Here is a 13,668-nt window from a genome sequence, read left to right as displayed (position 1 = left end):
ACAACCATCATTTTGTCAACAAGCTGACAAGAGCAGATCTGTTCCAAAGGCCACCTGGGTAGTTGTGAAATACTCCAGTGATACCATTGGGTTCTTAGGCAGGCTGAGATTGTTTATTCTGAGTCACTGATTTTTCTGAACTTCTTAAGTTTAGCATAATAGAGTTACGGGTGAGTTGTTAAAGTAATAGGTAACAAGCACTGCTTGATCCATGAATACACATTCAGGCAACCTCTTCCTTGAAAGGCTGAAAGGTGATCTGGACCTACAGGCATGTTGCTAGACTAGGAAGCACAGAAATATTATTGAATTCTTCTAGTTAGTTACAGATTTCTGGAGAATTTATATTAAGATTATACTGCAGAAAATAGAACTTACACAAATGAAATCACATGTAATAATAAAAGTAACTGGTTACATGCAATCCACGTGCTATTAAAAATTGTGACCTGCGATCTACCTAAAAAGTAGCACTAGGCAGTGTCAGGATGGCATATGTCAAAGGGATAAGAACCTAATAATAGATCTAGAAAAGCAGTTCCTGTGGCATTTTATGGAAAGTGTAATAAGTCTGGTGCCATTTGACAGTTCCGTCAGACTTACGAGTAAATGCAAAATCATTGCTCAGAAAAATACTGGATATCACTACGTCAGTTCTGTGTCAAAGAACAGTCTTTTGGCAGCATTTTATAGACTGTTCTCTTAAAAAAAAAAAAAAAAAAAATCATTCTTATGCAACCATGTACAAGGTCATACACATAGTAACAAAGAATAAAGTACATGCCAACAGGAAAGCTAATAGAAAACAGGATTATTGAAAAGGATCTGGTGGTTTGTTAACAGGTTGAGTGATCATCTGAATCACGCAGTGGCAAGCAGCTTGAAGTGATCTTTGAAATAACGTAGGAGTGAATAATACAGAATATATACAGGATATAGGTGTGACTGATACTGCGTGTAATTCTAATGCCTATGTTTTTATGACAGCTAGCTATAGAGGTGGTTTTGACAGGTGGAATTAAACCTATTTAAAATGCCTTTTTAATTGTTTTTTTTTTTTTTTTAAAGAGAGAGAAACAATAAGTTTTGAGACATAAATTGATTACAATGAGAATGATGTCTTTAAGAAAAAAACATATCAGGTGCGAGGCAATGCCCAAATATCTCACAGAAGAAGATAAGGTGAAGGAAAAATTATTAATACATACTTCTTGATACCAAATATGTGAATATAGTTCCAACATATAATTCACCTTATGTAGTGTTGTGTTTGGGTTATTTTTTTAAGACTGGAAGTGAACACTGAGTATCTTGATTCTCCACTCCTGATATCATAGACCATTAAATCTTAACTAATTAAACATCTACTGAGTTTGTTAACTTCTTTTGCTGAGGTGTATCTTTCAGAAAATTTTGATCTGAATATATAAAGACAGAGAGAATGCTTTTATATAACTTGCAGTATTTATCACACCTAATGAAACATAATTTTCTCATTAGGCTGCTTAAAAAGACAAGAAAAAAAATACACTTTTGGTATAAAATTTTTCATGTACAATACAAGGCAGTATTTTGAAGTAGAAGCCAGTGCTTTGACTTCTCTTGTGATTATGTAGAGTATAAACCATGTTCCTGGCTGTAGTTATTATTGTTATTCTTGGATTGTATGGTTTTCTAGCTTTTTTCCCCCAACCCCTAAAAATTGCAGGCTTGATCCTTTAAAGCTTCTGAAATTCAATTCCCCTTAAGATAGCACACTGATGTCTTGAGAAATTGTTTCAGTAAAAAGGATTTAGCCCTATTTTTTCAGAAGTTTGTCCATTTTTTAGTTATTTCAGGAATTGGACTCAAAACGTTTAAATTTGCCAGTTAGAATAATGCTAGGGCAGTGCCTTGTCCTTAGGAAAATATCCTGATTTGATGAGTTTTTAAAACTTTTTCATTCAGATGTGCACAATAAAATTGGTGAGCTGCTTTATTCTCTCTGTCTTCAAATTTGTTGTATTTTGAGCAGCATCTGAACCTCATGCTGTTAAATCTTCTGGTTTGGCAATGCCGGTAGTGCTGTTGTGAGACAAGACAAAATGAATTGCTCATGAACTTGCTTTCCCCATCAACAAGTTTCATTGAATCAATCTGAACCAGTCTGACTCCTTGTGTTCTTCTGGGAACAATTTTAACATTTATATGGAAAAGTTTTTTTCAGAAATAAATGACCAGTTTTCTATCAGTAGGAATGCAAATGTAACTTCTACAGATATTTTTGCCTTCTTAAAACAAAACGATGGACAAAATTCAGAGGTTAAGACTTGAACTTTTTCAGAACAAGTCTGTGTAATTCCAAATGACCCCTAAGGTGTTGCTCTTAGCATCTTATTTCTGTGGGGTTTTTTAATCATTTACTTTTTCTGCTTTATTTTTTTTTTAATTAATTCTGTCAGAACCTGTTTATAAAAATACAGAGCAATGTTTTCACTTTCTGTTAATTTCAGCATATAGAACAGTATTAATGTTGCTCAGTACAACTGACGGAGCCTACTAGGAACAAAATACATCGTAAGCAACACAGAATCAGCAGCTGTGAGAATATCTGACCCTACAGAAGTTAGTTTGCTTAGTTTTGTTATGAGTGCGTACCAGAATGGTGATCACAATCAACAAAGTAATTCATTGATTTGCTCTTGGCCTCTGTAACTGAATTCTGTTGGCAATTATTTTCCCGTAGTATTTTCAAGTCAGTGTTATTTGAGTGCTGCACAGAGCTGATGATGTAGCATGCAAGTGGTCAAGGATTGTTTCTGGGGACCTCAGGTCTTTGCTGGTACGTCATGTGGACACAAGCCCAACCCGAACCACAGTTGTATGCAGTTCTGGGTGCAAGTTGTGCTAAGGGAAGGGACAGGGATATTTTACTTTAGACTCAGTACCGTTCCAGCCTAGCTGTGTGTTTTCTGGGTCTGACCTGGCTTGGATCAGGAGCAACACAAGCCTGGGCCTGCCTGCAGGGTGCTGTGCAGAAATGTGCTAAAGAACTTACTGTTATCATATGTAGGGGAGACAGACATTTTCATGCTGATACCTGGTACCTTGATTCACATAGCAGGTTTTGAATCACAGCCCCCCTTCTGAATCAATCTTCCTCCTTGGTTCCGATTTCAGAGCAGACCATTAAGAGCTTCCTAGATTTGTCACATCTTATGTCTGATAGCAGAGGCTAATAATGGATGTATGCAATGGCATGCTTGTGGGCTGTCTGCATAGTTCACCCTCCTGGCTGTTTGTTTAGAAGTCCTAGGGAGCAAAAGACCATTTCTCTATCTGTGTCTTAAGTGAATTAGTTTTGACTTCACACACAAGCAGAGCAGAGAGGGCTCTCTTTTATACAGACATGGATTGATTTAAGACATTGTTCCTTGTTGCTTCCCAGTTGAGATTTAGGTCTGCTTGTATCTTAATTTAGGCACAGAATAGAAGGTATCTTTAGGCATAAGTTCAGCCCAAATGTGCAACATGAATGTTTTCAGTATTTGTATTCACAGCTTCGGTATGAAGTAAGATACTGTCTGATTCAGGGCTGGGTGTCTCAGGTGTAGATGGCTATTTGCTTCAGTCCATGGGTATACCTAGCCTGGGAGGCAACCACTGTGTAAGAAGATGAGTTATGGAAGCTGCTGTGTTAAAGAATGTTCTCATACTTCCAGGTTGTTGAAAGCCTAGAAGTTTCTGAATGAAGGTTGCCATTTCATTTCCTCCGTTTTAAATGTGTATCTAATTGAAGGCTGCCTGATTTATTGCCTTGAGAGCTTTGCCTGGGGTGGTGCACTGGAGCAGCTGAAGGTCAGCTGGTCGGTGTCTTGTATTTTGTGTTGATCTGTTTGTTAAAGATGCAAGAGTTCCGTATGATAAACTAATACACATTTATTATATGGCACAGATCTCCACCCCACACATGAAGTATCATTAGTTCCTTACGGGTCCTTCCATGTTTGTTGTAATACCTGGGTAGTTTAAAGCCACATCACGGAGAAACAGAAGAATGCTGTTTACTTACATTTGCAGATGTGGAACTAACACACAGATACACAAAGTCCAGTAATTAGAGGCTCTTAGCTTGAGATGTCTTTTGAAGTATAAAGCATGATGAATCATATTTAAAAATGCTGTTGTCTTCTGCAGTAAATGCAAATGCACCTTTATTAATTAGCCTTCAGGCTCTCAAGCTAACACTCCTACAAAATAAGGACTGCATATTTCTTTGGTGAGCCTTTAGGCGAAGGGACCTGTGTGAAGCTGGCAGAGAGTCATGCAGGATGGCCTCCACCTGCCTCAGGTGCACAGTTGGCCTTTCTCTTGGATCTCCCAGCCTCTACCTGCATCCCAGCTCCCGAGGCAGGGGCCTCAAAACTGCTAGTGAATGCAAGGCCATGGCAGAACCTCACAGTAAAACCAGCTCTCATATGAGATTACCAGTGGTCATGTTTCCTTTAAATAACAAAAAACCCCCAAACAAAGAAAACGAAACCCATGTCCCGTTCCCCGCCCCCCCGCCCCTGGCTTGTATCACACACTTTAATTTTATCAAGTATGGAGCCTGCATTTACATTTTAACGATGACCTGAATTTCTGTTTTTTTTCCTGAAACTCTGAGGGTTTTGCAGTTTTAAAGAGGGCTCACGTGTATTGTGCTGTGGTTTGCATGTCACTATGTTTGTCACTTTCCTCCATTCTGCTTTCCTGTGTGAGTTACAGCTATAGTTCATGGCATTGGCTCAGGTTAATACTACTGGCCTTAGGACCTGGATTTCGCCACATGAGCTCTTTCACGTACTACTCCTATAGCTGAGGTCTGCCAAGTGCTTTTATTGATTAATTTCTAGATTCACACACAGAGAAGCTGGTCAATATTTTTTGTGTATGTGTGTAAGCTTTCACCCTGGGATTTGATGTCTTACAGAATCTGGATGTGTGAACACATCCAGCTCCCTCTCCAATAAGTAATTTTTCTTACTGTCTAGTGCAATGGTGGTCTTTATTAATGAAGAGAAGGTAGAAATACTACATGCATGTATGACGTAGTGTCAAAACTGGTTCTTTAGTATTACAGCTCTCTTTCTTCCCTTTTTTTAAATGAAAAACATCAAGATTCTTCTCAAAGGAGATTGATATATGAAGTGATTTCATATGCTTTATTAATGTATTATGTATATATTTGTGCCTTTTGTGTTTGGCATCACAATATTTCAATGCTTTAATGTATAATGTGGATTAATTATAAGCAACAGTTAAACTTTTGATCTATCTGGGGGAAAAAAAAACAGACCAAAACAGACAAAATACCACCACTACCACCACCAAAACACGCACACAAAAAACCCAACAAAACAAACAGTAAAAGAAGATATTTAAGATTTTTTTTAAAAGTACTCTTTTATTCTACCAAGTCTTTTGTAGAAAGGAATAATTGTAATATTGCATTTTAAAAGTCCATAGAATATTTTCTGTTATTTAATAATTTTGGAATAAAATTAACCATTTCCTATTCTGTGTTTTATATTGCATCAAATTGTCTAAATGTATTGAGCAAGTCACATGAGCAATACAAATCATGATCAAAGCCAATGGGACAGGAAAGATTTGCAATCTGTTTCTGTGAATTTTACTTGCTTGTAATCAGATTAAGAGAGGATACTAGTTTGTTCCTTATGGTTTTATTTTCTGTTGCCATAGTATATATAGTACATTGATAAAGTACAGATATTTATGGTTAATTCAAGTGCTAAGTGTTCTTGTCAGCTGTCTGCTTTCTTAGGATCTACTTCACTAATCTAGGTCTTCATAGAAAAGTTTTTGATGATTCACAACACACTTATGTTTGTGTATTTCCATTTGGCCTTATTTACCAGGACTGGAGATACCAAGATCCAGAAGAGGCCAAAAGGTATGCCAAATTCTGTGCAAAGCAGGGTAGACTTTAAAATCAAACCCAGCCCTGGCATGAAGCCAGAGCTGTGTAAACTTCAGTCTCTTTCCAAGGCAGTTCTATCTTCACTTACATTAAAGATGAGGGCAGCTGCAGGTGCTATTACTTAACTCAGCATGCTGTGTTTTAACAAGCAGCATATTCCAATACAGTATTAAAAAAGGGCAATTAGCAAGTGAAGGGCATAACAGGGTGCAAGTAGAAAATCACTAGTAATTGTGAATAATAGTAGCCATAAGAAATTATTCCCATTAAAAAACATTGGGTTGTTTAAAATGTTCTATTCTGTGATTACTCAGATTTAGTGAAAAACACATCACGGGGTTCTTCATTTTATATGAGTGGCTTCCATGAAGCACCTGAAGTGTATATGAGGGGGAAAAAAGCTGTTTTTTTCATTGTCATATCAAACTGGAGACTCACAAATTTAGGTCCAGCCCAATTTAGGGTCTTGTTTTCCTCATTCACTGTTTCAAATATTGAAGGTTCTACAACTAAATTGCATCCTCAGTGAAGTGTGTTTTAATTCACAAATTAATTTATTGTTTTAAGCAAGAGTGCAAGTGTAATAACTCTGATTCAAATTAGTTATTGTATTCCTCAGTGATTAAGTTGTGTTTTGGTTTTAATTTTTGTTGGGTTTTGTTTTGTTTTTTCTGTAGATTTCTGAATAGTTAGTGGCAGTTCAGATCATCTGCAACGGAGTCATTAAGGCTTACTTAACTGTGTCCTATTTTTATTCAAAAAATTCAAAATACATATTTTTTATTAATTACATGTTACTGTAAGCAAAGATATTGTACATCATAATAAATGAGCACAGTATTGTAACTGAAGAACAGTTATTTTATGAATGGTTGCATTTATACTAACTGATTAAGTTGTCTCACTGACATTTCTTCTGCAATGTGACAGTGAGATCAGATGTTTTTATAAATCACAATATGTGCAGTAAACTATTTATAGGTACTTCAAGGCTGAAATCAGAAGAGAAACAAGATTTACACAGGAATAGAATGGAAAAAATAAGTTACTCTTTTTGAACGTACTTTTCTCTGGGGAATGTTTTCAGAATTCTTTGAAATGGTTTGATTAATTCCCCTGTGTATTGCTCTTTAAGAAATCTGTTTCTTTATAGAGGCCTTAAAATAACAAGAGAAGATCAACTCAATAAGTCAATATGAAATATAAAGGAAGCTAAAGGTAGATTCCCTTGAGTGACTTACTTTTCACTGGCATATGGGTTTCTGTAGCTAGATAAATGGAAATAATCCATACAGGGGAAGATGTGAACAAAAAGCTGAAAGACAAGGATTATATCAGCTGTTACTTACAGAGCGAGCTCATTCTTGTCCCAGTGAAATCCATACTGTTCCTGTTAACTTTGTTAAGGCTTCATTCACTAGAGTGTATTTCTGGCTCCTTAACCACACCAGTGCTTTAAAGCTAATAAAACCAGCCTGTGAAGGAGGAAGAATTTTAGTTTTAGGGATATTTAAAAGTAGGACTCTTTATAATGACTGCAGTGGAGAAAAGGATTCAGAGAAGAGAATGGATTTGAGGAGGAAGGTAGCAACCATGGACTCAAAAAGAGAGAGAAAAAAAGGAGAATTTGTGGTTGTTTTTTGTTGGTGGTGTTTGGGTTTTTTTGGGGGGGAATGTTTGTTTGTTTGGCAGTTATTGTTGTTGTTTTTTCTGTATGGTAGTGTTATTCCAGGTGAGAGGCTGTGGTAGAAAATGATATCTGGATGATGCTCGAGAGGTAGGGGAGAGAAATAGCATAAGGATGGCCATACCGGCTCAGGGCATCATTCCTTCTAGCCTAGATTTCCCATATCTGGGAGTGGTCAGTAGCATATTCCTGGAGAAGAGAATGAAGATAGGAAAACGCATAGTGATACATGTCCGTAAATATTCCCACTGCTTCCACCAACTTGTGGCTCAGGGACTTGCTGAGGTAGTGGTGGTAATTTTTGTTTGTCAAGTAAATTTGGAAAGGGAAAAGGACGGTAGATTTGTAAAGAGATTCTGCTTTCTGCAAATAATGATTGATTGCTGGTTTTGTAACATCTCCATTACTGCAAACTCAGAGAAAACTTGAACAAACTGAAGCAAACCTCAACAAATTATTCTTGCACTTTAGAGCAGGAGAGGCCTAGAGAACTGTAGGGGGTGGTGGATGGGGACAGGACTGATTTGTGGAGGGGGTGTTTCTGCTGCCATTAGCAGTTTGCTTATTTTAGTCTGAGAATATCTCAGGTCCCTGAAATATTAATAGCTGAAGAGGATGCTGTGAGTACACCACAAGGAGAGAGCATGAGCGTGTCCTTTAGGGCTTACTGCTTGGTGGTGTAGTTGTTCCCCCACTAAAACAAGCAAACATGTCTCAGCTGCATCAAGCACCTCTGGGCTTCTAAATCACATCCACAATTCTGGTGGCTGAAGTTGCCAAGTTATGGAACAGCAGCTTCTTTCTGAGAGGGAGAGGAGAGTGTGGAGAAGTGGGGATGGGGTGTGGAGGGACAGAAAAAATCCTATCATAGCTTAGTAGCAGAAATTTTTTAAACGTGTCATGCTTTTTAGAAGAAGCAATATTGCTTAATTTTGCAACATGTGCCTTGGCTTCAGGAGAAAGTGTTTGAGTTGAGCATCTTTATGAATAAGAATGTCCAATTCCAACCCTAGGTTAAGAGAAAATATGAAAGCAGGATGGAGTGGAGAGCAACAAATTAGAACATGATACAAAACTGATGTTGCACTGTAACTTGATCATATCTTAGTTCTTTTAGTTCAGAACACATGTTTATATGCAGGTGCTTAAAAAAATATTTTTCTTATGTGCTAAGCTGTTTCCATCAGGTTTGTAGCCCTACAGAGTGATTCGGAGGGGTAAAGGAGGAGCAGGTAGTTGAGCAGGACAGGGAGATAGATAAGAGGCTTGTGTAGACAGGGCAGTGAGAAGCTTCTGTGATTAAAGAAACATGATAGACTGTGGCAACGCTGCAAGGAGCAAATTAGCAAACTGGCAAACAAAACATTGAGCAGTTTCTGGAGGATGCAAAACTAAACTGGCAACAGAACATTAAGACTAATTTAGAGGAAGTGATTAGAGACTATAAAGTCCTACAGGACAACTTTTTTTTTAGAAAAAAAAAAATCTCTATACAGTCATTTCTGCCTGAAAAGCATTAGTTTATTCAAGCTTTCTTCATGCAGAAATCATTCTACACTATTGATTGTTCTTCATTCCCTTTGATTTTTTTTTCCTAATCCTAATAGTTTAGTTTCTTTTTTTCAAATACAGCCTAAAACTGTACAGAGTACTGAAGATTAGTGTGCTGAGTATTTGTAAAAATGCATCCTGGTGTTTTAAATTTTCACTCTCTGTCCATTTCCTTTTAATTCCTAGAATTTTGCTTGTGTTAGGATCTTGGCAGTGTTTTACTGAGCACTAGGATATTTTCATAATTGCCCTAGTATTTAGAAGTAACTTGAAGATCTCTTTCCTCACTGGCTGTAGCTCTTGCAGTTATTGTGTTCACATAATTTAGACTGATTTTCTCTGTTTGGTTTCTGTGCAAAATTTTGCAAGGCAAGGTTTGTAGGGAGAGAACTAAAATGTGCTAACAAAGAAACCAGTGGGGAAAAAATAGTATTATTAACAGCTCTACCAAGGCATATGCTTTGTTTTAATGTAGTTTCTAAATGAATTGGAGTAGTATTCTTTTTTCTAGCTTGTTTACCATTAAAATATATTTTGTAAAGGTAAAAGAATTGAAAGAATTTTCATATCATGATTAGTGATTTTCAAAACTGCTCCCTTCAAACCCAGACTAACAAGGAAGAATAACTAATTTTACCTTCATGCATGTGCAGGCTTGTGTGAGGTAGGATGCATCTTATTCTAGATGTGAAAAAGCTGATGGATTGTATGTTGAAGAGTGCCAATGAAAAATACCTATTTCAAAATTGTATTTCATTCGCAAAGTGACTTTATGTGATACCATGAGGAACATCTGTATTTCAGTGCAAGCTGGCCTCTACCAAGGAGCACTAAAATGAACTGGTAGGGTCCTTTCTGCAGTAGCCTGTTAGGATTCTGCTCTGGCTGATAAAACTTCAAATTCAGGGGATTTGCTTTGCAGAATCAGTCTCACCTAGTGTACCAATTTACTTCCTGAAGAGAACATTTCTGCCTTCTTCCTCATGATTGTACACCATAACATACAGTACTTTAGCTTTCCCTGTTCCAATAGGCTGTGGCATCTCTATCTTCAGAGGTTTAACAGATTCAGCTTTTCAGGCAAAGCCAAGACTGCCATGGTCTGGTGTTGGGAGATGGGCCTGCTCTGAGGAGATTCTATTACACAACATTCAGAAGTCCCTTCCAACCTGCATCTTTGTGATTTGCTCTAGTGTGGCTTTAAATGGGGCCTGGGGAGGGTGTGGAAGCCAATATATTTGATATTGGGTAAGAAAAATAGAAGCCAGTGCTACAGCTTTGAGTGATTAAGGTAAACCCTTTTGTTGTATTGGTTAACACTACAGACCTGTTTCAAGACACCTTGAAACAAATTATAAGCTGTCAGACATGCAGATCTGGCAAAATGTGGGGTATGAAAAAGGAGATGAAATCTGTCTTGGTCTAGTATAACAGGTTCTGCATATTATCCAAGAGTATATTTTCATATTGATTAAGCGAAGCTGCTTGTAGCCTAAATTATGTGATTCTTCTGTTTGGTAGTGTGTGGTTTTTGCTTGTTTGTTGGGTTTGTTTGTTTGTTTGTTTGGGTTTGTTTTTCGTTTCTTTGTTGGGATTCTTCTGTTTGCTTGGGTGTTTTGTTTTGTTTTTCTCCTTCTTGTTTGGGGGTTGCTTTAGAAGGCGATAACTGTTCCCAAATTTGTAGATTGTTATGACTGGTATGTTGGGTTTGTATTGCCCAGTGGGAATCACATTCTGCCACTGTGAGAAACAGAGTTTAATATTAAGCTGTATAACTCCATTTTTGTTTAATAATATCCTGTTAGATTATTGTATAGTTGCCAAGTGCTAAATTTTGTTTATTTTAATAGTTTTTTTTTTTTCCCCCTCCTTAGAAGAGATAGAAACCTGTACTTTGAGTCCTCTAGTACACTGTTTGTTTAGGGTTTGGTGCTTTGAAATGCTCCTGGTATTCTATTTGATGTGTACAGGTTCATCCTTTGATGTCCAGAGCGTTAATCTGCACAGTGTCCTATTTTAAGCAGCTTTGCTTTATGCTTTTGCAATCAGTACATAGCACTTCTTTATATTATCATTAATGTTTAACCTGTTTTCAAACAAGGCAGAGTTGAGTCAAAGTTTGGCTTGTCTGGGAAGCAGCAATTTTTTTACATTTTCTTTTTCCATGCCAAAGTGCTGTAAGTTATGTATTAGTCGTGCATTTCTTGTGTTTTCAGCAGAAGCTTGAACACATTACGACTTCTTTGACCTCGTTACATGTGACCTGGGAGCTGTTTGACTTATATTTAGGGTCTAATTTTGTTCTAAGCTCTGACTGAACTTTCTCTGTGTTCATATTGACAACAGAGAAACTTGGGTACTATTACTGAGATAACCTGGTTAGCTCAGAACAGGTTTGGTTAGAGCATGCTGACTTGTGCAATGAACTTACCCTCACACTTTTAAACTTCTATTTATTTCTTGTAAAACTGAAAAAGAGAAAACCAGTATTAACTTCAGAATAACAGTCAATCTGAAGAAAAAATGCTTTTTAAAATATGCAAGTACTTGCTGCAAAAGTTTACACTCTGCCAGTGACATCAAAGGCAGGATAAAGCCTGCACAACTAGCTACAAATCTCTTTAATCTTATTAGGTGTTCTCTGTCACCTAACATGCACAGAAGCCTGAATTTTACTACAGATGTGTTGTAATTGGTCTTATTGCATCAGCTGGTTACCTAAGGAACTAAACCGCTTTGCAGTAAATATTAATCCTTTCAGAGCATGCAAATAATAAATGTACCAGAAACCGTTGTCTGCTACTGGTACTGCTGACAAAGTAATCACAGTATGTGTAAGCCGGTTCCTGGATACCTAGGTAGGGATCAAAAAAGGGTAAACAGATCTGAAAAGGGGTTGGTAAATATTTTAAATCTCTCCAATGATTAAAAATTGTCTTGAAGAAGCTATTAAACTCCTAAGCTGTGTTTGCATTACTCTTGCAAATAAACATTTTTGTTTGTTCAAAGTGACTTTTCACAGTAAGTAGGCAATTCTAAACTTACAAAAACAACAAGGTAAAAGGTGGCAAAACTTCAGATGTGTTTAATAATAAGGAACTGAAATGTTAATTACAGGGGTTTTTTTGCTTGTTTGGTTTTTTTTTTGTTTGTTTTTGTTTTGTTTTGTTTTTACTGATACGGTCATTAAATATTTGGCAAAAGAATCTTTATGACAATTGTTCGTTCAAATTTTTCTCTAATATGAAGAATTTTAACTAAGAAATAAGTACAGTTTGGTTTTGCCCTTTTGTTCTTGTTGTAGTTCAAAGGTCTCATATATTGAACTCCATCCCTCTTTGGTCAAAATAAGATTGATCTGGCTTCTCCAGTACTTAGTCAGTACTGCCTGGTATTGGCTCTGGATCCTCTGGGTTCCAGATTACAAATCTTGGTTGTAGCTGAATGAGCTGTCAGCCTGAATGCTGAAAATGGCCAGTTTGGTATAAGTATTGTCAGGAATGAACACCAAACAAGCACTTTCTCATTGCAGGAGTCTGTCTGCTTATACGGGGAGGAAGCAAGTGAGATGACAGGTTTTTTTCATAGAGGAGCTGTGAGGCTTAAATCAGCCCTTATGTGAGCCCAGAGGCCAAGTCCCATGACAGGAGAATATATTTGTTTTTTATCAATCAACCAACAATCAGATGCCAGTGTAAATAAAATGAATTCTGGTTTTAGTTATGATGGATGGGTTGTGGGATAGGTGGGGGATAATGTTATTCCACCATTTTGCAGTTACTGTTTCAGATCTGAACTCATTTATTTTATTCTCTGTATTTGATTTCAGAAGAAATAATGCAGGTGACAGGGAGAAGGCACTACAAGTTATGCTTCAAGTCCTGCAGACATGCGATCACCCTGCTCCAGATATGTTTTGCTTATGTGGGAGGATCTACAAGGATATGTTTCTTGATTCTGACTGTAAAGACACCAATAGTCGAGATCATGCCATTGAATGGTAATAGAAAACAGCAACAAAAATCTCTGTTTAAAAACTTTTTCAGACTTTCACTCTGGTTATGAAAATCGGGGCTGTGAGAACTAGGAAATCAAATGTTCTACTTATTCTTTTTTTCAGGGTCCTGTTTGTGTAATTGGTTTACTGAGCAGAAGGTCTTTGGATATGTGTTTCCTTGCTTTATAGGCTATCATAAATATGGAATGATATACATAGTTTATTGGGGGAGACACCCACCTCTTTGTAGAGAAAATAAACAGTTTATCTCCTTCAAGGCCAAAATGAAGTGTAAGTCAGGTCACAGGAGTTACATTGGTGCTCTGTGCAAGGATAGTTTCCCCTTTTGATTCCTGGGAAATGCAATGATCTGCTGTATATAAGAAAAAATATTGATAAATTGCATTATGAATCTTCTTAAGACAGTAAGGCATGCACATGCACACAGGCTCTCGCTGACATACTGTT

The 13,668-nt window shown here is 37.1% G+C and overlaps 1 protein-coding gene across 1 annotated transcript in view; it reads left to right on the top strand.

Moving 5' to 3' along the window:
- The window catches only part of MAP3K15 (mitogen-activated protein kinase kinase kinase 15), a gene marked incomplete at both ends in the record, with an annotated part of 88,290 nt that overhangs the window by 40,817 nt on the left and 33,805 nt on the right, over positions 1–13,668 (top strand). The window contains one exon of the mRNA XM_080364000.1: positions 13,033–13,203. Coding sequence (XP_080220126.1) covers positions 13,033–13,203 — 171 coding nt within the window. The remainder of the gene's footprint in view (positions 1–13,032; positions 13,204–13,668) is intronic.

The sequence above is a fragment of the Nesoenas mayeri genome, assembly GCF_963082525.1.
Source record: "Nesoenas mayeri genome assembly, chromosome: 1".
NCBI lineage: Eukaryota > Metazoa > Chordata > Aves > Columbiformes > Columbidae > Nesoenas > Nesoenas mayeri.
This window is presented reverse-complemented; position numbering and strand designations above follow the sequence as displayed.